Below are 27,447 nucleotides of genomic sequence, written 5' to 3' on the forward strand. Positions count from 1 at the left end.
AGGTCTGCCTCCTACGGACTCTAGACTAAAACGGAATAGCCTCGTGCCTGTGGAGAGGGTATAGCCCACCTGGGAGGAGCCAACACTTTTTTGTGTCTAGTGCCTCCTAGTGGTAGTTGGACATATACCCATGGTGCTGTGTCCCCCAATGCCATACACGAGAAATACGTCCTACCACCCAGGCAACGCAGAGTTAACAGCAGAGGAGCCGGGAGCTGCAGCGCGATGTGCACAGCTTGTCAGCAGGAAGGAGCCAGAGCGGAGCATGAGGCTCCGCCGCCGCCCCCCCCCCCAAAATGACATCAATGGCGGGAAAAAATCGTGCGCGCTATTTGAATTGTCCCCTTCCCCGGACGCGGGAAAAAAATGCAGCGTGCGGGTGGCAGAGACCCCTTATGAAACGGGGACCCGCTGCTGACAATGCGCTGCCCAGGTAGGAGCGTGGGGCGGAGCCTGCATCGGCACCCCCAATGTAATAAAAAGAAAGTAAGATGCCCGGTCCAGCAGGGAGCAACCCCAAGATTAACCCCTGTGCCTCTAAGCCCATCCCCAACCTAAAACACCCATCTCCCAATTCACCCAGACGGCCCATTGGGGGGAAAGCGGAGGGGGAGATGAGTACTTCTCTGTCCTGAAGTCTTCTCCCTCTGAAAGTGGCCAGCAGAGTTCACCTCTTCAGACGTCTGACTCAGAAGTGCAGTGCTCTGGGTGGAGGGCAGCATAGGTGACCCGAAAGCTGGTGGGATACCGGCGCTAACAGGTCGAGCCCAGATCCACTTTTCTTCTGGGGGGGAAATTGAGGCGGCCAGGCAACGTCCAAACAACGGCGGCGGGCACTCCATGGGGGACCAGGAAAGCACCATGCTGACCTGTGTCCCCATCTAGAAAAGAAAATAACAAACCGGAGTAGAATAGTGAGTGTCAAACTCCTTCATCCAGACACTAAGCAAAGACTTGAGTTTCTCCTGCTGGAGCCGGGGGGTATAGCCCGAGGAGGAGGAGCTCTTCATTTGCATAGTGTCCCTCCTACTGATACCCCAAGCTATACCCATGGTCTGTGTCCCCCAATGGAATGTACGAGAGAATGTTGGTAAGGTGGACAGATCTTAAGGATGGAGGTCTGTAATAGGCGTCTGCAGTTTTGGACTGAGGAGGGAGTGGAAAGTACCAGTTTTTTTTCTTCTGAATTATTGGACAGTGAGGAGATCAGAGCAAAACGAGGTCAGGGAACCCATTGGGTCGTGGAAAGTCCCTTTTAAAGTTATTCCAGGTAAAGATGCTAGCCATCAGGGGTGGCTGACAACTTTGAATGTGTTTTTTTGCTCATTGTATTTAGTTTGATCCTCTATACCAGGCATGCTCAACCTGCGGCCCTCCAGCTGTTGCAAAACTACAACTACCATCATTCCCAGACAGCCTACTGATGGGCATGGTGGGAGTTGTAGTTTTACAACAACTGGAGGGCCACAGGTTGAGCATCCCTGCTCTATACAATGTCCATGAGCTGCCCGCATCGCCCCAGGGTCTGCACATCTGCTACGGGTGGCCTGTAAATGGTTAAAAACTGGTTACAATGTTGCAGCATTCAAACCTAAAAGTAACAAAGTCACAAGAAGCGCAGACACACAGTTTACATTTCCAGACCTTTATTTCTGGAACTGTACACCAGATATTAAAATACAACAAAAATACAAAATAATGTTAAAAAAAAAAAAAAAGTGTTTCTGTACAAATATTAAAACCAATGAACAGTGACCTCCTGGAGCCTCGCTAACAAGGTGGTTCTGATTGTCACCCAATGGTTCCTCAGGGTCGTTACTGGTAATTTTTAGTTTTAAACTGGAAACAAAACAAAAAAAAAAAAAAAAAAAAAAGAACACAGACACTGGTGGTACGACAGGAATATTCATACAGAGCTGAACAAATGGACATGACAAGGATTTCTTTATTAAAAAGTCACCAGTAAATAATCCATCTTAATGTGTACGAGTTTCTGATTATTTTTTATTATTATTTTTTTTAGAAAAAATAGAATATTCAAATTACTTGTTGGAGGCTTTAGCCACGAGCCTCCTGGGCGCAATCCTCTTTGCTTTAAGCAAAAAAATAAATAAAAATACAAATTCTCCCATTCGTGGAGCTCGGCTTTAATGAATAAAGGCAAAAAATAAAAATACTGCACAACCGCGGAGCCAATGGGACACACTAGAGGACTGTCCTACAACACTTCAAGTAAATTCAGCAATAAGAATGGTGAAAAAAAAAAAAAAAAAAGAGAAGATAATGCAGAAGACGCATAAGTGGCTACGGGTGACTAAACATAAAGGCGCAGTCCTTAAGGCATCGAAGCGCTCGTCCCACCACAGGTGTCTGTAGTCAGGAATGGCTGCCGGGGAAAGGGGGACAGAAAGAACACAGACATGAAGTATACCGATGACAAATAAAAATTGCTAACTTAAGCGAATTCACTCAGAACCCCCGGTATCCACAATGTGTCGGTCTCTACAGCGGACGGGTCCAACAGACACGGTATTACAGAATACTGCAATCGTGCGCTCAGATGTTTTTACAATGGTGACTGTTGAGACTTGTAGAAAACTCTTCTTAAATTGATGCATTTTAGGTCAATGTCTAAACCCAACAGCAGCTATTTGAGGCAAATTTCATAAGGCCTGGTGCACCGAAAAAAACAAAAAAAAACAAAAAACCTAATAATTGGTCCGGGGGCTGCAGCTCGATCAGGAATCTCCTGCTTCTATAGTTTGGATTCTGTTGCTCTGCCCCATGTAACAGATCAGACGCTCGCTTAATAAAACTATAGATGTGGACATTATTTGGTTTTTCTGCATGAAACTCGACTGCTGCAAAAACAAAGAATTCATCGGTTTCCTAGAAAAATTGTGCTTTTAACGTTTCGATTCAGAAAGGCAAAAGATGGATTCTTCACGTTTGCAGGTCACTCCTTGACAATGTTGGGGCAATGCACTGGCACCGACCGTGGGGCAGCCGCAGGCGGATTGTGGACCCATTCACTTGAATGGGGTCCGCGATCCGCATCCTACGGCCCGCACCGCCCAAAAAAGTAGTGCATGCACTACTTTTTGGCGGTGTGGAGGCATGTATCAGTAAAACCCACCACTCCAGTAGTGCTTCAGATCCGTGCCTCCGTTCCGGATTGCTGACCCATTGAAGTGAATGGGTCCGCGATCCGTGATGCACACGGCCCGTGTATTGCGGATCTGCCTTATGCGGGCCGCAATACTGGCCACGTGCATGAGCCCTTAAACTGAGCGTGTGGCCTCGCAGACCATCCATCACCACAGGTGAACATTACCGAAGCCACCAGAGCAGTTCTAGGAACCCCCAGAGCGTGCTGCATTGGCCCCCACCCCCCTCCTCAATAACTGTGCTTCTACAGTACAGCCCATGATACATCGCATCTCTATACTACAGGGGTCTGGAACCTGTGTCTGCTCCATAGGCTGTGGTGGTGCGGCGAGCTGGAGGGTCACAGGTTGCAGACTACCGTTTTACAACGTGCAGCAGCCGAGGGGTTAACAACTAGCATGACATCTCAAACAGAAAGCCCAGCTTTTAAAAAGCTTAAAAAAAAAATAAAAAATAAAGTATAATAAATAGCTATTTTACATGGGTAAAGTTAATAGTGGTACACATTCGGTCACATCAGGCATGCACAAAAAGAAAAAGAAAAATAAAATAAAAATATATACACCGCAGGAAATTAAAGCAAAAAAATATTATTTTTTTTTTACAGAAATAGAGATCCAAGATACGAAAATGTACAAGTATTTACAAAAAAGGTCTTGCAATTATTGCCACGTAACGAGAATCAGAGGTAAAGATTTAATGCTCGCTCACAGTTTCCATCACTTCTTTTGCCCACACGATCAGCAACAACAAAAAAAAAAAAAAAATAGAGATATATAGATATATTTATATATATATATTTAACATACAAAAAGAGCTCGCTAGTCACCCCTGGCAACGATAGGAAACCCGTTTACTGTCACTGAGGCCCTGACAGAAGGAATCGGATTCATAGGCTACAATAAAACTGAATCTCAAAAAGCACAAACTTTCTAGCTTTAACACCTCTTCAAAGCCCAATAAAAATACATTTTGGTAAAAAAAAAAAAAAATATATATATATCTCTATTAGGTGAGTAAAGTGTCTGTACAAACTAAACTACTGGCAAGAAAAAAACCGGAAACACGTCTCCTCATTTTTACTGAGAGTCCAGCAATGCATAGATAAACTGAGTATTACTGCTTCGGCCAGGAGGGGAGGGGGGCTCAAAGTGCAACAGCTTGAAGTGATCGGTCATCCGTTCGGAATGGAAGTAATGATCAGCAATTCATAGAGATGGCCGCAATGAGGAAAAAAATTAAAACATAAAATAAAAGTGAAAAGACGACGACTAGAACTGCTTATCGTCCATGGCCTTCCATGGAGAACCTGCAGTGTAAACGTATAATCCTTCAAATAAGTGTGAGAAGCGGCGACGGCGTGTTCACAGTAAGTGAATAATAAATACCCCAACCCAAACCTACCATTCCTAAGTAACCCCCTCCCCGCCCCCAGACAGCGCTTACAGGGAGCAGCAGTGGACAATAACGCTCTTGGGGGGTAGACAGACGACACTGACAGGAAGGACTCTTTGGCAGAGGAAGCGCGTGGAATATGTGCACGGCCACTAGGCAGAGCTCCGGGAGCACTATACACAGACTTTCTAGCACTTTGCCTGGAGGAGGGGGAGGGGGGGGTAGTGGTACTGCACACATAGCTGCGCTCACACTGTGTGTTCGGGAATTACAAGCCGAGCTCAGACTAGATCCTCTTCCTCAGGAAACTTGAGATACACAGATTGTGTAATTTATTTTACAATCTTCAAAAGTCGTAGACAAGTGTTAATCCCTAATAAAAAAAAATAAAATAAAAAATACAACACCACAAAAAAGGGAGGGGGAAAAAAATAAAAAATAAAATCCTACAAAAGAACACAGATCCACGCCAGCAGTAGATAGCCAAAAACATGATCCCTTGAAACAAGGCATATGCGTGGGGCGGGTGCAGACTGTGGTGTAACGGTGTGCACCGCCCACGACATGGCGAGGGAACCATCGTGCCGGGCGCTTTGTGCAGTTCAGAGTAGACTGTGCCAATCTCGCTTCAGAAATAATAATTAAAATAAAAAATGCTACATGAAGCAGGGATCGGCCTTGTACCTGTAAACATTGGTTTCCCCCCCGCGCCCTCTGCCAGACGCGCAACTGTGCTGGTTATGGAGACCCAGTTACCTGCAGATTATTTTTTTTTTTAAACAAAAAAAAAGTTAAGCCTAAAGCTGCTTCCCCAGAACACAAACTGAGTTCCCGTTGTCCGTTTCCACATTAATGGACCAAAATGAAGGTAATTCTTGACAAAATCAAGATATAGTTCTGTACATACAAAGACATCACTGATGTCATAGAAAAAAAACAGTTCAAACTTCCAGTGAAAGACTAGGCAAACCCGAAGTTTATGATCAGATTTCGGCAACTGCCTCCCAGGAGGAACTACTCCGACTGTAGGGCTGTGTGGTGTAGTGTGTGTGAACTTATAAAACGGTTTGTCTCACTGGCAGATAAACTGCTGAAGTCCGCCACAGACACGGCCATTTTGGCACTGGTGATATGGTGTGTATGGTTCTCAAAGTCCACACCCAGGTTATTTACAGAGACGTCACTGATGAAGGAGTCCGGGACCGAGATCCCCATTTTTATCCTCTTGGCCGGCCTCTCCGCCTCCTCGTTACACAAACCCACGGTGTTGAGCTCAGGAGGATAAAATCCAGTCTCAAATAAGTTAAAACAATCGCTCTCCCCGTTGGTGGGCAACGACAGCAAGTCTTCTGTTCCGACAGGCACATGATTTACCGGGCCCCGGGATAACGTGTCCAATGCGGGGAAGCCATCGTTCAAACAGTTCACGTCCGAATTATTGCATGCTACACTGTGAGACAGCGCTGAAAGGAAAAGGCAGGAAAGAGGGGTGAGCCACCTGCGGGTCTGTCAGCTGGACCGGGATATCAACTCCTAGTATGGACTCACCTGTCAGGTCGTTCGCCGTGATGGAGCTCAGCAGGCTGAGCTGCGAGTCAGGGAGGCAATCGGATCGGTTTTGGCAGGTTAAGGCTGATGGATTTTCTGGTCCGCCCAGGTCTTCCGCTTCATCTACTAACCGGTCCATGTAATCCCTGGACAAGAGAAAGGCACATATTGGGTTTTTCCTGAAGTAGAGGCCATACTTTATGTTAACCCTAATCTTTCACACAGGCGAGATTTCCGCGTGGGAGCAATGCGTGAGGTGAACTCATTGCACCTGCACCCATTCATTACTATGGGGCTGTGCACATGAGCGGAGGATTTTCACGCATCACTTGTGAGTTGCGTGAAAAATCGCAGCATGCTCTATATTGTGCGTTTTTCACGCAACACAGGCCCCATAGAAGTGAATGGGGCTGTGTGAAAATCGCAAGCATCCGCAAGCCAGTGCAGATGCGGTGCAATTTTCACGCATGGTTGCTAGGAGACGATTGGGATGGAGACCCGATCATTATTATTTTTCCTTATAACATGGTTATAAGGGAAAATAAATCGCATTCTTAATACAGAATGCATAGTAAAATAGCGATAGAGGGGTTAAAAATAATAATAATAAAACTCACCTTATCCACTTGTTCTTCTCTTCTGTCTTCTTTGCCCAGGAGGAAAAGGAGTGCAGCAACGTCACCACAGGTCCTTTTCCTCCTGGGCAAAGAAGAAGACAGAAGAGAAGCCGCAACAAGTGGATGAGGCGAGTTAAGTTATTATTATTTTTAACCCCTCTATCACTATTTTAGTAAGCATTCTGTATTAAGAATGCTATTATTTTCCCTTATAGAAACATAGAATGTGTCGGCAGATAAGAACCATTCGGCCCATCTAGTCTGCCCAATATACTGAATACTATGGATAGCCCTGGCCCTATCTTATATGAAGGATGGCCTTATGCCTATCCCATGCATGCTTAAACTCCTCCACTGTATTTGCAGCTGCCACTTCTGCAGGAAGGCTATTCCATGCATCCACTACTCTCTCAGTAAAGTAATACTTCCCGATATTACTTTTAAACCTTTGCCCCTCTAATTTAAAACTATGTCCTCTTGTAGCAGTTTTTCTTCTTTTAAACATTCTCTCCTCTTTTATCTTGTTGATTCACTTTATGTATTTAGCAGTTTCTATCATCTCCCCTCTGTCTCGTCTTTCTTCCAAGCTATACATGTTAAGGTCCTTTAATCTTTCCTGGTAAGTTTTATCCTGCAATCCATGTACCAGTTTAGTAGCTCTTCTCTGAACTCTCTCCAAAGTATCAATATCCTTCTGGAGATATGGCCTCCAGTACTGAGCACAATACTCCAAATGAGGTCTCACTAGTGCTCTGTAGAGCGGCATGAGCGCCTCCCTCTGTCTACTGGTAATGCCTCTCCCTATACACCCAAGCATTCTGCTAGCATTTCCTGCTGCTCTATGACATTGTCTGCCTACCTTTAAGTCTTCTGAAATAATGATCCCTAAATCCCTTTCCTCAGATACTGAGGTTAGGACTGTATCACCGATTTTATATTCTGCTCTTGGGTTTTACATCCCAGGTGCATTATCTTGCAAAGCAGCCCTATTCAGATCAGCAGAACTGATTTTTTCAGTCTCAGAAATAAAAATCTGCAGAGTGTGAAGGAAACCTTAGGACCGCTGCACACGAACGTGTGCTTCCCGTTGCCGTATTGCGGACCGCATTTGTGGATCCGCAATACACGGGTGCCGTTCCGTGGGCATTCCGCATCACGGATGCGGACCCATTCACTTGAATGGGTCCGCAAATCTGGAGATGCGGAATGGCCGGATCGCGGACCCATTCAAGTGAATGGGTCAGCGACCCGCTGTGGCTGTCCCACGGACTGTGTTCGTGCATTGCGGCCCGCATTTTGCGGAACACTGGAGACTGAGCAAGCTTTTAAGGCTTCTTTTCCGGACAGAGAAAAATAAGGGTCCTAGAAAACCTCTCTAATGCAGGCTTGGAGAATTTTTTTTAAACCACAAAGAACTGCCATCACTTTGTGAGCAAATATTTTGCGCATGATAACATGCGCAAAATACTGCTTAGAGCAGAAAAGTGTTGGCACTTTCACTCCCAGCCCCATACAGTTGTCAGACCCCCACCCACAGACTAGGGATGTGTCATCATCACAGTCAAAGAACAAACCTTTTTAATATTGCATTTAAAAATAAGGTAAAAAACATAACATGTTTACTCCAAAAAAGGTACCATCCTGGTAAATTTAACTCACGTTACTCCAGGGTGATGGTGATATCTCTTCTTTCCAAACCTTGTTTGCTGGGCAAAGGCATCATACCGCTCCGATTTTTTCCAGATGTAATAGAAGGCAACGCATTCTGCTACCGTCCGGGTTCTCACCTGAAATAAAGAGAACCAGCTTTACACTACAGTCCTCCCTTTATAGAATGCATTTCTACAGTCATCTTCACTTTAATTACCTTGTTTTTCTGTATTAGATGAAAATCCTTCCCATGTATTACAAGTGCATGTTCAAAGTTCCTACATTCATCCTCAGACCAAGGCCGGATATCATCTGAAAGTCACAGACATATGAAGTGAGTTTGGGCTGGAGCTGCTTCTGGTTAATCACATTTGGCTTATAATAAACATTGGTTTATTGCTTTGCTGCAGCTTCATATCTGCCCTTTTTTTTTACCTTCTAGGCTTGTTTGACACACATTGGATATATATATATCTCTCTCTATCTCCTGCACCAAGGAGTTGCTTTCTATGACTGAAAGGAGTCTCCAGTACTCTGTTGCTGCCTCTAGCTTGGATACAAGATGAGATACAGCCTCTACCCTGGATACAAGGAGGCATACAGGTTCTGCAAGGTATCATGCGGCACATTTGCTCACAGATGTTATAGCTGGGCCTGTAGATCCTGCACACTTGTAGGAAGCTGAAGCTGGGGTCCCATAAACGCTGGATTGGTGATAATTCTGGAGCCCGGGAAGCCAAGGAAGTGCTGTAATCTGGAGGAGACATTCCGCTCGTGTGCGGGCGAGCATCATCCTGCTAATAGATGCCAGTTGGAAGCCCTGCATGAGAGGAGCACACGTGGCGGCAGGATGTCCTGCACATATCACTGAGCTGTTAGTGTCCCTCGTATAACTGCTAGGGGTGACCCACTGGCATATACAATGGCTCCCCAGATCAGCAAACCGGCAGTTGGGGCCTTAGTGTCTCTAGAATCTTACCGTGTAACATTCTCCTACTGCAGAATCGTTCCACTGCCTCTCGGATATTATACCGACATTTGAAGAGCTCATGCAAGGCCTATAAAAGAACAAAAATGTTACGCCAAAAGCAAAAAATTAGCAGCGATATTAAGGGGGGGGGGGGGGGGGATTTATCAAACTGGTAAAGCAGAACTGGCTTAGTTGCCCATAGCAACCAATCAGATTCCTCCTTCATTTTTCACAGCTTCTTTGGAAAATGAATAGTGGAATCTGGTTGCTGTGGGCGACTAAGTCAGTTCTACTATACACCATTTTGATAAATCTCCGCCATCATTTTTTTCCCCCTCAACAGAAAATCCTGGGACATTATTAATGACAGGACCTGAAAGCAATTCATTCATTTCTTTTGTCCTTAGCTACTCAGCGGCTACCCCCTTTTTAAAGGGTTGTCCACCTTTTACTCAATGATAGCCTACACCCCACACCCGATCAGCTGTTGTGCAATAGCTGCTCCCATTGACTTTCATGAGCTCCACTAAAGCGAGGGCCTGGTTCTTCACTTTATTTTTGCCAAGTCCAAATGGAATATATTATGGAGGTTGTATTTTTGCAAGTATTTCCTAATGCTCACACACCATTCAAATCATATGGAGGTGGCCATCGGTAGCAGAATCGGGACACACTTACCTGTTCATCATCCTTAATGATCAATCCATCTGAGACCCTGCCCATCGCCCTCTTGTTGTCAATTCTGGTTTCCAAAAGATATTCTTCCACTTTGCTTTCTGGAAGGACACCTGGACTCCAAATCAACTGATCTTCATATTCGTATGCTGCAAAAATTATGAACATGTTACACATATAAATACTGCACATCAGGGCGCAGCGGCTATAGATGGGGCTTCAGAGCACTCACCTGATAAATCTGCCATGTAGTGTCCCTGAAAAGGTGGGATATCGGCTTGATGATATGGGCCAACCATTATTTCCTACAAAGTAAGTTATGGGACAGATTTTAGCACTAATCATGTAAAAAAATACTCCTGAAGTGTTTCAGTCTCCATAAAGTCACTTACCTTCCTTAAGTCCTCTGAAGAGTTCCCAAAGTCCGTTTCAAAATCTTCACTTTCTGACTCCTTGTCGCCATCACATGCAGCGTTTGCTGTGTATAATGGAAAGGCATTACTCTGCGATTCAGTGTCATTAATCAAAGAGGAAAGCGGCAGAGATTTTTTTTCATGCCCAAAAATGTATAGTCTGCATATGCCATGTACACCTTCAGAGGCAATTTTTGTTAATGATTGCATTTTATTCATTTTGGCTAAAAATCTTATTTTCAATTGGCCTTTTATTAAAAATATTGCGCCATTCTGTTACAAAGGGTTACGTTTTTTTTTTTACCTGTGTTATTGTGCTGTCATCTAATAAACCTTATTTCTAAAATACCGAGAGGTCATAAAACACTCATTTAAGCCACATTCTTATCAGTAAGATAATAACTGGGCTATAATGAGAGTTTATAAGGTCAGAGAGCAGAGATAAGGAGCCGTCAGCTCCCCAACTGATGGAAAAGAAAGAAAATCCAAAAGGGTGCTACTAGAGCATTTCAGCTGTGTACAGAAGAAAGGATTCCATATTTTTAATAAAAGACCCAAAGGCGTACATAGCCTTTAAATAGGTTATCAATATTTTATTCCTGGAAAACCTATCATAAATCAACCTCTGAATTCTAACACAACATGACACAAAGCAGCGATATGAAACACTTAGTACGGTCTGTCAGTTTTTACTTACATCTTAAGGGGCGTGGAAAAAAGTCTGTTGCTTCATGTGACGTCACAGATGGAGTCAAGTCATCAGCAGATGATTGCGTTTCTTCATCATCACCGGACAAAAGGTCCTTTGCAATTTCCTCCTGGGGAAAAAAAAAAAAAAAGGATTGGCATTTGGAAGTGTGTTGCGGTTTGCATGCATATGTGTAGTATACACACTTCTAAACACATCCAAAATTTCACACTAATAGTTAAGGCTGCATGCAGCCTGTTGTTGTGGGAGGGGCCAGGTCCCCCTACTTAAACCCCCCTGCACAGCTCACCTTCACCGCGTCCGCCACCGCACTTCATGTGATCGTCACTTCCGGTAAGCACGTCACTTCCGGCAAGCACGCGCCCCGGGTAAGTATCGCCGCGTTCCCATGGTGAGCTCCGGTCTCCCGCCTGCCGGGCCATGTCCGTCCGCCGGCTCACTCCTCCACCCGCATTCGGCCGCCGCGGGCACCCCTCCCTCCCCTCTCCGCCGTCCGGGGCCGCCCGTCCTCTCGCGAGAGGCAGGACGCATGCGCGGCACCACGGCACCCGCTCACGACCGCACGCGGGGGGGGGGGGGGGGGGGGACACACCGCCGGCCACAAGGTGTGTCATTTCGCGGCAATCCGACTGGACACTGCCGCCGCGCATTGGCAAGGCTTCAAAAAGGAGTCGGGTGGATTGTGGAGCTGTCTGGGGGGGAGGCTGGCTGTTGCCCATGGCGACCAGTCTCGGCCCGGCGGTCTTTCCAAATTCTGCTCATGGAGATTGGAGGCTGTGGTGTGGTTGGTTGCCGTGGGCGGAGGCATCTTTCCCCTTAGACGGTGTCACAATTGTGTCCCTTCTCATGCAAAAAAAAAAAAAAAAAAAGGGATCTTGCCCTGGTGGGGGCGGAGGCATGCGGGCACTCAGTCCTCCCGCCCCGGTGGGGCTGCCACTGCTCAGCCGGGGGGCTCAGGCAGCCGCCACCCGCGCTGTCCAGCGGCCACATTCCGGTCTCTCATGTGGCCTGGGCCACGTCCTGCTCCAGGCCCAGCCTGGGATGGCCCCCTGGTCATGACCGACACTGGGTGGTCTGAGCCCTGGCACGCGGTGAATTGCCCGCCACAGGTGGCCAGATGGGCAATTCACGGGCCACATCCCCTCCACATCCCACTGCCCCTTCAGGTCGCCGTGCCGGGCCGGCATGCCCACCCCCAGGCCCGCTCCTGCCAGGCCGGCACACGCCACGGTTCCGTCACACACGTCCAGGTCAGGTCAGGGGCGCTCCAGGTCATTCATGCCCCGGCCTACCCACGGCCTCCCAGCGGGGCCCCTGGGGGCTCCGGCCTTGGTGCTCTCCATGTTCACATGTGTGTTCCTTTCCCAGGTGCCAGTAGCGTTCGTGGTTCCCGTCGTACCTTATTCCGACTTTCCCAACGTCAGGTTAGGTCCTGCAGGAATTCGCTGTCGGCCGCTCGCGGGAAAACTCATACCTGAGGGTTCAGGTAGGTAATCAGGGGCTGCTTCTGGCAGTCCCTCCTCCCGACATCCCGGGTTGCCTCCCAGGAGGCACACGGGGATGTGTTCTCGCTCTCAACCCGAGACGTCCAGGTGTCTCCTCTGTCCTGCTCAGCCTGAGGCGTTCAGGTGTCTTCTCTTTCCAGGTACCCTGAAACGTTCAGGTGTTCTTCCTGTCCATCTTGGCCTGAGGCGTTCAGGTGTCTTCTCTCTCCAGGTTCCCTGAAGCGTTCAGGGGCCTCTCGGTCCATCTTTGCCTGAGGCGTGCCGATGGCTTCTCGGTATAGGTACCCTGAAGCGTTCATGGGTCTTCTCTGTCCATCTTTTCCCAAGGCGTCCAGGTGTCTGCTCCATCCAGGTACCCTGAAGCGTTCTGGTATCTTTTCTGTCCTTCCTTGCCAAGGCACTTAGGTGTCTTCTCTGTCCAGCTACCCTGAAGCGTTCAGGTGTCTTCTCTGTCCATCCTTGCCTGAGGCATTCAGGTGTCTTCTCTGTCCAGATACCCTGAAGCGTTCAGGTGTCTTCTCTGTCCATCCTTGCCTGAGGCGTTCAGGTGTCTTCTCTGTCCAGGTACCCTGAGGCGTTCAGGTGTCTTCTCGGTCCATCCTTGCCTGAGGCATTCAGGTGTCTTCTCTGTCCAGGCACCCTGAAGCGTTCAGGTGTCTTCTCCGTCCAGGTACCCTCAGCGTTCTGGTATCTTCTCTGTCCTTCCTTGCCTGAGGCGTTCAGGTGTCTTCTCTGTCCAGGCGCCCTGAATCGTTCAGGTGTCCTCTCTGTCCTTCCTTGCCTGAGGCGTTCAGGTGTCTTCTCTGTCCAGGCACCCTGAAGCGTTCAGGTGTCTTCTTCGTCCAGGTACCCTGAAGCGGTCAGGTGTCTTCACTGTCCTTCCTTGCCTGAGGCGTTCAGGTGTCTTCTCTGTCACGGTGTCCATGCGCACCCACAATAGTTCCAGTCTCGCGCGGCTTTTTTCTCATGTCACTCCCAACTTTCCAGTTCCCAGGTCCAGCCGTTTCGTTCCCGTCCATCCTCTGACGGTAAGACAAGGGTGTTGACCCAACGCTCCCAGGTACGTCATCTTTTACGTTCATCCACGACCTTTTTTAGTCGGGGTGCACGGCCCCACGACCTCTCCAGCGGCCGTATTGTTGTCTTTAATTCCAGGTGTTGCAAGGTCTCTGCCATCATTGAAGCCATGTCACAGGTCTCTGACGTCGACGACATGTTGTCCCTCCCGGGTACCTCAGTCTCCAGCCAAGGCGGCCCAGTTGCCCTCCGAAGATGGACTGTGCCGAGGCTCATTGCGGAATTGGCCAAGAGAGGCATCAGACACCCAGCGTCAGCCAGGAAGGCCGAGTTATACCGCCTGTTGATGACCCAGTCCAGCGCTCCTGAAGGGGAAGATCCACCTCCAGCCATCCAGCAGTCCCTGGTGCTGTTGCAGGCCTCCTTGGATTCCCTCATCTCGTCCGTTGCTGACATCAGGACCAGGGTGGTGGACTTGGAGTCCAGAACACCGGCATCTTCCCAGGCGGTGGTCCCCGTCTCCGATCCCCCTCTGTTGCAGCTTCCGGCTCCAGGTACGTTCCCGGCTGCTCCGGTGGTGGCTCCTGCGCACTTGGTACCCGACCACATCAGGAAGGACATCTTGGCGGGCAAGGACGTGAATCTCGCGTCCATCCTGATTGCGTCCCACGATGCCGCAGACAGCAAGACTTTTGACTGCGGGGAGGTCTCAGTGGTCCTTCGGGCCAAGGATGGGCGTCTTAACCGCAAGCTCTCTGTCGTCGAGTTTGTGTTGGCCTTCGGCCTGTTTAGAGACGTGCTCTGCTCCGCTTCCCCGGCCCGCCGGGAGGAGCTGGACACGTATCTACACAGGGTCACTGGACTGGGGCACAAGTACGGCGGCACGGCTTTTTATGACTACCACCGCTCCTTCTCAGCCAAGGCCGCCGCCGCGCTTGCCCAGTTCCAGTTCTCTGTCAACTGGGCCACGCTGGACATGGAGTTGTTCTGCCAGCATTTCGCCGGCCTCCGGGCCCCCGCTTGTTCGACCTGCCAGTCGATTTTCCATTCTACTGAGTGGTGTCCTCAAACGGCCACGGCCCAACCAGACAAGGCCATTCCTGGCCCCTCTGGGGTCTCCCGCAGTCCCTCCACCACCGATAAGCTGGGCAGACCCATTGTCTACCTTGGCAACAGCCAAGTTTGCAACAACTTTAACTTTGGTGCATGTGTTTTTAGCGGTTGCAGGGCCCTGCACATCTGCTCCATCTGCTTCAGGGCCCACCCCAGGTCCACATGTCCCAAGAAGGGGTACAAGCGCCTATGACTAGCCGACTGCGACATCGACCTCCTGGCTCTCCTGTTACGGGACCATCCGGCGCCAGGGTTCGTGGACTTCCTGATCACTGGCCTCTGCTCCGGGTTTGACACAGGGTTGGTGGCACTACCCCATTCCACCTGGGAGTGCGACAACCTGCAGTCGGCCAGGTCAGATCCCACCGCTGTACAGGAACTCCTGAATTCGGAGGTGGAGAAAGGGTTCCTCCTGGGCCCCTTCGACCAGGTGCCTTTTTCTCGCTGGCGGATCAGTCCCATAGGCATCGTGGCCAAAAAAGATTCAAATAAAAAACGTTTGATTTATGATCTCTCCGCCCCCCATGATTCTGTCATCCCCAGCATCAATTCGCTCATCCCTTCGGAAGAATTTTCCATGACCTACGCGTCCATAGACGAGGCCATTGCCCTCATCCTTAGCGCCGGGAAAGGCGCCTGGTTGTCTAAAACGGACATTGCGGACGCCTTCAAACTGCTGCCCATTGCCCCTCACCTTTGGCAGTTCTATGGCATCAGGTGGGAAGGCAAGTTCTATTTTGCCAACAGGTTGACCTTCGGCTCAAAAAGCAGCCCGTGGTTATTCGACCAATTGGCGCAGGCCCTGCACTGGATCCTGATCCACCACGGCAGCGCCCCAGCGGTCATCCATTACCTGGATGACTTCCTCCTCATTGAACCTCCGCTAGGTCGACCATCAGGGCTGCTCTCACTCCTGGAGATCTTTGCCGCCCTTTCCATCCCAATTTCGCAGGGGAAGACCGCGGGGCCGGTCACTTCCATCACCTTCCTGGGCATTGTCCTGGACTCAGACAAAATGGAAGCCAGGCTTCCAGAGGCAAAGCTGTCCCAGATACGGGAAGTCGTGGCCAGGGCCATCACCTCGTCCCAGGTGACCAAGGTCGAGCTACAGTCCATCCTGGGTCGGCTGAACTTTGCCTTAAGGGTCATGCCCCAGGGCAGGGCTTTCATTTCCCGGCTGCTCTCGCTCCTTCCCTCAGCCTCCGAACCCAGCAGCATTGTCCACTTGGACAGGGCTGCCATGGCAGACTTACGCATGTGGGACAGCTTTCTGTTATCTTGGAACGGTGTCAGCCTGTTTGTCCCCTCATGGTCCCAGTCATCCACCAGGGTGTTTGCCGATGCCGCAGCATCCCGGGGTTTCGCGGCCATATTCGGGTCCCAGTGGCTGGCTGGCCCATGGCCTCCTCAGGTCAGTTCCGACCCTCAGTCCCTCAGCTCATCACCATTCCTGGAATGTTACCCCATCGTGGCGGCCGCTTCTGTCTGGGGTCACCTCTGGGCAAATTCCAGCGTCATGTTTGTGTCTGACAGCCAGGACCTCGTGGACATCATCTCCAAAGGCCGAGCTAAGTCGGCCAGGGTCATGTCCCTGTTGCGCAAACTGGTCTGGCTGGCCATGACCCATAACTTTCATTTTTCATGTTCCCATATCCCAGGTACCAGCAACACGGCGGCCGATGCCTTATCGAGGTTCAATTTTCACACCTTCTTTCAGGTATGTCCAGAAGCAGACCGGACCGGGGCCCGAATTCCCGGTTTCAGCGACCTGATGTTGGACTAAGGTCTCTGCTGGCAACCGCCGAGGACCTCAGGCACCGATCCCTTTCGGTCAACACGGCTCGCAACTACGGCACTGGTTGGAACCACTTCCAGGCGTTTTCCAGGATCCATCCCCAACAGGGGATGTCCTTCATTGCGTACATCATGGCTTTCATGGCCCATTGCCATGTCAACCTCAAGCTGGCACCCAGCACCATCCGTTTGTACCTGGCCGGGGCGCAGCACTTCTTAGCCCTTCAGAACCCAGAAGTACGCGCAGCGTTCACATCCCAAGCCGTCAAGGCCACGCTCAGAGGCATTGAGAAAAACAGTAAAGACTCCAACCCGTCCCGTCGGCCGGTCTCCGGTGAGCTGTTTAGGCAGCTGTCTGCAGCCCTAGATGGCAATCCTTTTGGCCATTTCCCTAGCCTGGTCATCAAAGCCGCGATGTACCTAAGCTTCTACGGCTTCCTTCGTCCAGGAGAATTTTCAGTTCCTTCCCGGAAAACTGGTCTTCCTGAAAAAGAAACAGCTATCCTGGAGCCAGGATCATCTGGTACTAAGCCTGCCTTCCACCAAGACGTCCCAGACCGGTCCTCCCGTACTGATCCGTTTCTTCAAGTCCGGGAACGCCTGGTGTCCGGTGGTGGTACTCCAACATCTCCTGGGTTACACACCATCTCCAGATCCAGAGTCTCCGTTGCTGCCATTCCAGGGGAAACCCCTTTCCACGCCACAGTTTGTCTCCCACATCAGATCCCTGGTCGCAGGGTTGGGGGTGGACCCCAAAACCATATCAGGACATTCATTCCGCATCGGAGCAGCTTCAGCGGCTTCCAAGCACGGGACGCCTCCGCACGTCATCCGTCACATGGGTAGGTGGAGATCTGCCTGTTTTTCCCGATACATCCCGGATCCGCTGACTGAAACCCGACAGGTATTCCGTTCCTTGGCTTTGTAACCCTGTTCCACACGCATTAAACAGCAGCACTTCTCCTACCTGGTGTCTCTTTGGCCCTCTTTTAGGCAGGCCCACGTCCCGTGGCTCCAGGCACACACCAGCCACTGTCTAGCCCCCTCCCGTCACCTTTTCTGACCGTGGCCGCGGCCACAAATAGTTAAGGCTGCATGCAGCCTGTTGTTGTGGGAGGGGCCAGGTCCCCCTACTTAAACCCCCCTGCACAGCTCACCTTCACCGCGTCCGCCACCGCACTTCACCCACCCTTTCCCCCCCTTTTCTTCCACTCTCCCTAGGGTTGGCCCTCTTTTAGGCAGGCCCACGTCCCGTGGCTCCAGGCACACACCAGCCACTGTCTAGCCCCCTCCCGTCACCTTTTCTGACCGTGGCCGCGGCCACAATTTGGCATATACACAGAATATGTCCGATAGGTGTGTGGGGTGGGGGTCCAGTGACAGAGGTACTGAATGCAAAAAGAAGGCACAGATGGGGAGATCTGGCGAACAAACAATGAGATACCACTATACAGGTTGTCCGGGTTCAGACCCGGACATACCTCCGTTTTCACCCATGCAGCCCCCTGACTTAAGCATCGGAGCAGTTCATGCTCCGATGCTCTCCTTTGCCCTGCGCTAAATCGCGCAGGACAAAGGCATTTTCAGGAATTCCGGTGACGAACTGGGCTCTCCATGCGGCTGCCAGGTAGCCCAGTGACGTCACTGACACTGATGGGCGGGTTTTAGCGCTGCCCTAGCCAGTATAACGGCTAGAGGAGCGCTAAAGCACGCCCATCTGAGCCAGTGAAGTCACTAAACACAGTGCGTTATTGTAAACAAAAGAGCCCGAGATGCTCCGATGCTAACAAAGAGGGCTGCCTGGGTGAAAATATGGGTATGTCCGGGTTCAGCTCTGAACCCGGACAACCCATATATAGGATGCATCCCGCGGCAAACCCGCGCGAGTAGGTACGCAATTGCAGTCAGTTTTGACTGCGATTGCGTTCAGTTTTTATCGCGCGGGTGCGTTTTGCTCGCGCGTGATAAAAAACTAGCCTTCCTGCAGAATAGCCTTCCTGCAGAAGTGGTAGCTGCAAATACAGTGAAGGAGTTTAAGCATGCATGGGATAGGCATAAGGCTATCCTTCATATAAGATAGGGCCAGGGGCTATCCTTAGTATTCAGTATATTGGGCAGACTAGATGGGCCAAATGGTTCTTATCTGCCGACACATTCTATGTTTCTATGTAAAACTGACTGTGGTACCCAGACACGAACTTCTTCACTGAAGTTTAGGTTTGGGTTCGGTGTTGTGTAGCTATAATTATTTTTCCTTATAACATGGTAAAAAGGGAAAATAATAGCATTCTATAATACAGAATGCTTATGTAGAAGGTCAATTGAGGGTTAAAAATTTAAAAAACAATTTAACTCCCCTCCTCCAATTGATCGCGTATCTGCCGGTCTCCTGTTCTTTCTTCAGGGCCTGTCAAAGGACCTGTGGTGATGGACCACATGATGTGACGTCACCACAGGTCCTTTAGCCGACAGCTCATGATTAAAGAAGTAAGAAGAGATCGGCAACTACGCGATCAAGAGGAGGCGGCGAGTTAATATTTTTTTATTTTCTAACCCTCAATTGACCTTCTACTTAGCATTCTGTATTAAGAATGCTATTATTTTCCCTTATAACCATGTTATAAGGGAAAATAATACAGTGAATAGACTTTCATCTTAGCAACCATGCGTGAAAAAAATCGCACCGCATCCGCACTTGCTTGCGATTTTCACGCAGCCCCATCCACCTCTATGGGGCCTGCGTTGAAAAAAAAACGCTAAGTATAGAGCATGCTGCGATTTTCACACAACGCACAAGTGATGCATAAAAATCACCGCTCATCTGCACAGCCCAATGGAAATGAATGGGTCCTGATTCAGTGCAGGTGCAATGCGTTCACCTCACGCATTGCAACCGTGCGGAAATCTTGCCCGTGTGAACCCAGCCTAAGAGGCTGGTCATACACAGAAATACAATGACTTACTTTATCTAACGTCATGTCCGGCAGCTCATCAGCGAGCTCACTTGGGGAGCTCCCTGCGCTGGATCCTGCCAGGAGTGGATCTGCAGGCTCATACACATAAATTGCAAGCAAGTCCTCCAAAGGCATGTTTCCTTCCTGTGGAAATATGAGGCATACAGATATCAGCTCCAACTGAACATGACCATTATATGGGTGAATTCACATGAGGCAGATTAACTGCAGACATTTCTGTGTCTCCGCCATTCATCTGAATGGGGCTTGCAGAAATCCACAAGCTTGATGGCAAAAATCAACCCCATTCAGAAGACTGGTGGGGATTTTTAATGGCAGACATTTCTACACTAAATCTGCCGTCTGTGAACGCATACTGATCTGCTTCAAATACGCAATGCGCCAGCTGCAGCTCCCCACCTTTTCTAAATCTTCAATTTCTGAGCTAAAGTTTTTGCCGTCCTCCTTCATTTCCTCCTCTTCAAGAGTCCGCTCATCATCATAGTCATGTACCAACATTTCAGCCGTGGGGTCAAAGTCATGATCCTCAGATGACAGGGAGCCGACTGAAAGAAAGGAATGAAATGCTGCGTTTAATAAAGATAAAGCAACGAGCGTCTTGTGCAATATAAAAGAAGACAAAAAAAACCTAAAAACATCCCGAGCATAAAACAAGCCACAAAAATAACCTCTGCAAAGAACCAGGTAAACTATTCTAAAGCCTATGTAAGGGCTGTGCTCGGGAGAAGAAAGATATATTGCCCCCCCTCCATTGTACCAGAAAAAGACTGACACGCAGCCTGCACAGACGGTATACTGTATATCTCTACCAGCACAATTCGCTGCGCAACAAGCGTTCATGATGGATTTAGGTGTAAAGAGTCCTTTAAGAGTCCTCCACATGAAGCAGTGCACCCAGCGGAGCTACTCGTCTCCGAATCCTGGCAGCGCACGTGTCTGTGGAGTCAGGATGCAGATGCTTTTTCAACGACGCTTCCAAGTCTCTCTGCGCAAATACTAAAACTAAACTGTTCCAAGTTATAACCTTTCAATGCAAATCATTAGGAGCTGGGTGCAAAACACACAAAGCAAAGGCTGCTCGTCTACGAGACTACAAAGAGTCACCTGGAGCCCAAATAAATCTTGATGGAGAATTGCTTGGCTGCTCCGGTCTGTGCAGACTCTACAGATGGGAGCAATGTTCTCCAGGACAAAATAAATTATATATATTATCTTTCCCAAAAAGCCTGGGTCTCCTCAGATTGCCGCCTGGTTTTTCATACAGTTCCCACCTACATAAATCACTTGGACAGCTGCCTTATCCGCTGCTCTTAAAGGGCACCAATCATTTGAATAAACCTCTGACATGTCAGAAGTTTCGATCAGTGGAGGTCCAGGTGCTGAGAGCCCCACCGACTGCTAAAATGAGGGGCGGAAGCCCTTATCTGACCACTTGTTCCCAATCTCGTCTGGTTCGCCCCAGAGCGAGGGGTGTCCTGAAGTTCTATGGGATCTGTATACCAATCGTTCCGCCCTGGAGCTTAGAAATACCAAAGGTGCACCCACCAAATCATAAGTAGGCTAGCAAAGTCCAACATAGCCAAGTGATGTAAATTACACTACAACTCTCCTTTTCTGCAGGGCTTAGACCTGGGGGTCAGCGAACTGCGGCACTGCAGCCACTGTGAAACTACAACTCCCAGAATGCTGAAAGTTGTAGATTCACAAAGGCTGGAGTTCCGCAGGCTGCTGAACCCTCGGCTTACATGCTGGAGTTTGCACAGCAGAATAGAAGCCCCTTTAATATCTCCATCAGCTCTATGTTCGGGAAGCACCAAACTCACTTAAGCATTTAGAAAATTAATTAGAAAAAAAAAAAAAAAAAAAGTGGTTTCACAAATTACCTTTACTTTCGCTTTGTCATTCTGATTGAATATTTCATTGTGATATGCTTCAGTTATCTATTTCAGAGAAAAATTGAAATAAAAACAAATATTTTCGAGACTCACATTAAGTTCCTAAGATCTGATGAGACTCCCCTACGACTCCTGGCTGCTGCTTCACCCCCATCATGCACCGAAGACCTAATGGCAACATCTATGTTGTGGGACAGTCTGCCTGCGCTGGTGTCATTATGGTCGCTTAGTTAGGTTTAGTTTAGATGCCTTTTTATTGTCCTCACCGTTTAGACGTGTGTGTGTGTGTGTGTATATATTTATATATACACACACACACAAGACTAAATTCGCTGACTGGGGACCCCATTTTAAAATAAAGATGGACTTCCTGGCCCTTCAGGACAATGGCCACCCCAATTCAGCCGACCATGCCATACACATGTCACTTACGCAGACCAAAACTTTCCAGCTTGTCTGATGCTGGCACACAGAAGCCATTTCTTCAATGGTCGGCCATCCTTGTCGTATGGCCAGCTTTAGAATTAAGTAGCAGTGGTACTACCATGTCAAGTGTTTCTGTACAAAGTATAGCTGGAAAGAGACACTTCCGATATATCGGAGATGTTTTCCAGGTGACAAGGAGGATTTTTGTGTTCATTTTTTTCTGGATTATCTCTACCGGTTGAAACTCTAAAGGGTCACTGAGATTTCACCAAAGTCATAGTGACATATCAGAGGTTTTGATCAGTGGGGGGGCGGTAAGCAGAGACCCCCGCCCATCAGTAATCACATATTCCGATCTACAGCGAGGACACCTTGTACAAGCTCCTCTCTCTCCCCGTTCTGGAGATCAGAGTGGGTTTCAGCGCTCGGAAGCTCACTGATCAAAACCTTTGCCATGTCGTACAGCAGATCAAAAGTTTTTTGTTGTTTTTTTCTTTATGGATGACACTTGTGTGGGTTTATGCACAGATGCAATAATTTACAACCACTGGAAGCATGATCCCCTGAACGTATGTAGTTGTCAGATGTTCCAAACCCTGAATACATATCGGCTCCGCTGTCTGATCTGCAGTATAATAACCCACTGACACGCTGCCATCGAGTCAGGAGGAATTAAAAGGAACACTCCATGTAAGGCCTATTGCACACGACCGTATGGCTTTATCGGCATTTTGCAGTCCGCCCAAAAAAAAACAAAAAACGGCCGTGTGCATGAGGCCTAAAAGGTGAAACAACGTGTTACGGCTACTGCAAAGCCTGAGGGGGTGGGGCATGACACAGGGATTCTTATATCCTGCCCCACCCATCAGGCCCTGCATTAGGTATACCTTCCCGTTAAAGGGAACCATGAAAATGCAGTGTAACCTGCAGGCACAAGAAGCTGAGCAGATTTATATATAGTTTTGTGGGAATAGATTCAGTAAAACTTGTATTTCATTTATCTAAATTCCTCCTCATTCTGGGCCTTGAAGTCCAGGAGGCGGCCCTTTCGGAAATTCAAGCGTCACTCTACGATGAGGCGGTCCTATAAGTGATTGACAGGCTCCCCTCTACAAGGAAGCGGCCCTATCGGTAATTCGAGCGTCACTCTACGAGGAGGCGGCCCTATCGGTAATTCAAACGTCACTCTACGAGGAGGCGGCCCTATCGGTAATTCAAGCGTCACTCTACGAGGAGGCGGCCCTATCGGTAATTCAAGCGCCACTCTACGAGGAGGCGGCCCCATCGGTAATTCAAGCGTCACTCTACGAGGAGGCGGCCCTATCGGTAATTCAAGCGTCACTCTACGAGGAGGCGGCCCCATCGGTAATTCAAGCGTCACTCTACGAGGAGGCGGCCCCATCGGTAATTCAAGCGTCACTCTACGAGGAGGCGGCCCTATCGGTGATTGACAGGCTTCCCTCTAGGAGGAGGCAGTCCTACATTCAAACAGAAGAGATAAGCTGCTGAGTGACAGCAAACAAACATTGCGCAGCCATTTTTAGAACCAATATAAGTCTATGGGGTTATTCACGTAACGGCCGTTAAAACAGGTAAAAGTGCCTTTCAGGGGTTAAACACATCCTCAACACTGGAGGGAACAGAGCCCGACTCTCCCACTCATGACATCACCATTCTGGGAGCGCCAGGTCCTTCTCTCTCCAGTGCAGAGCGAGTGTTCCCTCACGGTCAAGAGGTTGAAGCGAGTTTTTTTGGGGACTCAGCAGTATGTAAGGGACTATTGGGGACAATACTTATACTGAAGGGCACTATAGGGGGAGGGGTATATAATGAGGGCACTGCAAGGATTCCATCTCTCCATGGCCAAAGTTACAATCCCTTAAACCAGGGATGCCCAACCTACAACTCCTAGCATGCCCAGACGGCCTACAGAAAGGCGTGGTGGGAGTTATAGTTTTACTACAGCTGGAAGGTCACAGGTTGGACATCCCTGCCTTAAACGAAAGGGAAAAAGAAGAACCTGAGTCAGGCTGTTATTCATTAAAGGGCTCATCTAGTAATATATACCGATGACCTATTCTATGGATAGGTCCTCAATATCAGATGGGCGGTGGTCTGACACCCGGGACCCCAGCCGATCAGCTGTTAGAAGAGGATGCCTCTTGCTAAGCCATGTGACTGATAAACGGTGACATTACAGCTCAGCCCCATAGAAGTGAATGGGGCCGAGCTGCAATACCACGCACGGCCACTATATTATGTGCAGCACTGTGCTTGGAAAGCTGCTAGGAGCGGCTGCAATCCCCAGAGCTCAGGGGAGTTTAGCGGCTCCCTGAATACTGGGACTCTGACCCCTGCTGATGTGATAATGATGACCCATCACTGGAAACCCCCTTTACATCGTATGTTTCATCAAGATTTCATTATTGCCTTTTGATCTCTATTTAGACGAGTTAATTAACTATTTAAATGCACGTTTAAAAGGGACAGAAAACCATTACTGTTCTATTTTAGGCTACAATAAAATGTCTGACAGAAGTCCAGATTCCAGACGCATTTAGTGCTAAGAACCTCCAGGAACATTTACGTTGGGTTCACATCTGTGTTCAGAAATCCTGCATTGACTAATAGGATCCGACCACTTTTCGGCAGAAATGCCAGCTTTCGATCACATAGAAAATTGTTCATTTTTATCCGGCCGCAAGCTGGCATCGATGCCAGAAAGCAGCAGGATCCCCCGTCGGATCCCATTATATATGGTGTACTCCAGCAGGCTGGATTTCTGCATGCAGATGTGAACACGGCCTTACTTATATGAGCACCATCCTGGCAGCTCTATTAGCATTCTTTATAAGCTTTTTTTTACTTTAGGTTTAAGTCTCCTTTATGCAGTTTACAGTGTCGGTATGCATTAAGACTGTGGCATTTCCTCATAACATAAGCAGTCCCAAAAACTGAATGAACATATATTCCCAGAAAGACATGAAAAATATTCTGGTATCTACCTGAATATCTGCTACAAGTTCGACTGTCCCAAAATCACAACGATCACCGTTCCCCTGCCCCTCAATCACGCATGTGCAGTGCTACTCCATTCAAAGTCTATGCGACTGACAGACAGCCGTGTATTGTGCTACTTCTGTCAGCCCCATACAGACAGACTGGAGCAGTACGGCATACACGCTGTTCCATACAAAAGGGAGTCATTCAGTGGTGCCCCCCAATAATCAGAGACCCTATCACCTATCCTGTTGTAATTCTGAGTATAGGGCACCTGTCAAATTCTATTCAATGGGGCCCCACATGGTACTTGCTGGGCCTCAGACGGTTGCTGATGTGCAGTTCTGTCTCTCCGTGCTTACAGTCTGACTGATCAGAGAGAGGGGCTGGACTACCCCTTTAACCTCCTGTGTTGGGCTGCATAGTCTCAGACACAGGTGTCTCCGTGACACTAACCAGAAGTGAAAGCAATAACCAAAGGCAGGTCCACACAAGTGCGTTACCGCCACATTATGTGTCCCTATTTCGGACCTGAACTTACAGGATCACAGGGATCTAATACACTTCTGTGGACCTGCCCTAAGACAGAGTGTGTACCGAAGGGGCCGCCCAATACAATACAGAGGGCCATGCCGCTTGTAAATGTTCTGTGAAATGGGAAGTTGATTTAAAGGGGTTGTCACAAGATTTAAACCTATCACCTATCCCACATCCAAGACAGTCTGACCACTGGTACCCCCAGCAATCACAAGAACAGGGGTCAGGTGTCGCCCCATATGAAGGGAGTGGTTCAGCATGCAGACTGGCACTCAGCGGAGCACTATGGGAGAGCCATAGAGATGAATGGAGCAGCAGCAAATATGCTCGACCGTCACCCGAATCATAAAGGAAAAGGGACTGCTGGACACAGGATCCCTGCTTTCAAGATTGCTGGGGCCTCAGCAGTCAGACCTACACACCCAGACACATCTCTATCCTTAGGATAGGTGAAACATTTTAAGCGGTTGTCAGATACATTTTATTTTTATTTATTTTTTAAAGGCAAAGGCGGCGTGCGCCACCACTCTGATGCTCTAGTAAGCTGGAGCCATGACATCATGGTTTTCACTTCCCCGATGAGGGTATTAACACCTTGAATGCCATTTACAAAAAAATAAATAGATGACAATCCCTTTAAAGGGGTTCTCCAGTCTACAGAAATTGATGATATATGCTCAAGATAGGTTATCAATATCAGATAAGTGGGGTCCAGCAAAAACACTTCCGTTACTGATAATACAACCGTCTGCATCCGTTATGAACGGATCCGGTTGTATTATCTTTAACATTACCAAGACGGATCCGTCATGAACTCCATTGAAAGTCAACAGGGGAAGTATCCGTTTTTTATTGTGGCAGAAAAAACAAATCCGTCCCTATTGACTTGCATTGGGGGTCTTGCTCCGCATCCCAGGACGGAAAGCAAAATACAACATGTTGCAGTTTTCTCTCCGGTCTGAGAATGCAACTAAACAGAACTAAATACATTTTGGAGCACTCCATTCTGTTCAGTTAAGTTTTGACCCCAATGACAGTAAACAGGGACAAAACTGAAGCGTTTTTTTGACCCCCTCCATGACGATCTCAATACTGGAAAACTTAAACGCTAGTGTGAAAGTGCACTAACACTAAGGGGGTCACTTATGACTAAATAAAAGCTACTTTTTGGCATACATTTGGTGCAGATTTTGTCGCAAAGGTGGCGCAGCGTGGGCAGGGAAGAGGGGGAGCCGGACGACCCGTTTCATTATATGATTTTCTATGCCCGTTTATGCCGTAGCAAGTCATCAAAATCTATGCTAGCAAGGATGATGGCATAGATTTAAGGCCGTTGTACGCCGGCGCCTCTACATAACTTAGGTGCATCCACCTCCAGCACAGGGGGATTTAGACCGGAATCTAAAACGCCGGTCTTAATAAATGACCCCATTAGTTTCCAGTGCCATGGTAGCCCGAAACAGCTGATCGATGGGGGTGCAGAGTGTCAGCCCCTCAACAATATGATATGGTCATCAGTATCTGTAGCCTGGACGACCCCTTTAAATCTTGGGACAAGACTAGTGTTGAGCGAACTTGTGTTTTAAGTTCGGCGTCTAAAGTCCGGGTTATCAAAGTATCCTGTTATGGATTCCGCTACCACGGACCATAACGGAATTTAGAATCAATAACGGGATACTTCGATAACCTGAACTCGAACTTTAGACGCCGAACTTAAAACACAAGTTCGCTCAACACTAGACAAGACAAAGCATTTGAAGTATCTTATTAGGAATAATGTATACATGATAACTGTATGTTACATTCTGGAAGATATAGAGAATATATATCTATCCACTTATTGAATACATAACAAACTGACGACTTGTCAGTAAAACCTCCACTTCCTCATAATCACATGAAGACTAGGGTCGGACGACAGCCCAAAACATGTCATCCTCCCTGACTGCGACGCTCAGAAGGTAATAAAATGGGACCAACCTGGGCTCGAACTGTCAAACGAAGCCTGAAAAACAGAAAAGAAAGAAGGACAGGTCAGCA

General features: G+C 48.5%; 1 protein-coding gene across 3 annotated transcripts; it reads right to left on the bottom strand.

Annotated features, from left to right (window-relative positions):
* Positions 1-1,672: 1,672 nt before the first annotated feature.
* Positions 1,673-27,447, bottom strand: MIER3 (MIER family member 3). Of its 3 annotated transcripts, none has more exons than XM_044276694.1 (13): positions 27,388-27,447; positions 21,433-21,489; positions 19,949-20,094; positions 19,538-19,672; positions 11,134-11,254; positions 10,416-10,501; positions 10,256-10,328; positions 10,027-10,172; positions 9,358-9,436; positions 8,596-8,690; positions 8,388-8,515; positions 6,112-6,257; positions 1,673-6,026 (listed from the first exon to the last, which is right to left on the bottom strand). In XM_044276694.1, exons 3-13 carry the CDS (start codon positions 20,045-20,047, stop codon positions 5,578-5,580), a joined length of 1,557 nt encoding a protein of 518 aa, XP_044132629.1. In that variant the 5' UTR covers positions 20,048-20,094; positions 21,433-21,489; positions 27,388-27,447; the 3' UTR covers positions 1,673-5,577. The 3 variants fall into 3 exon arrangements, with proteins under 3 accessions (XP_044132629.1, XP_044132628.1, XP_044132630.1); XM_044276693.1 differs by having other exon boundaries at positions 21,433-23,348; positions 27,388-27,411; XM_044276695.1 differs by lacking the exon at positions 21,433-21,489 and having other exon boundaries at positions 27,388-27,415.

The sequence above is a fragment of the Bufo gargarizans genome, chromosome 1 (genome assembly GCF_014858855.1).
Source record: "Bufo gargarizans isolate SCDJY-AF-19 chromosome 1, ASM1485885v1, whole genome shotgun sequence".
Lineage (NCBI taxonomy): Eukaryota > Metazoa > Chordata > Amphibia > Anura > Bufonidae > Bufo > Bufo gargarizans.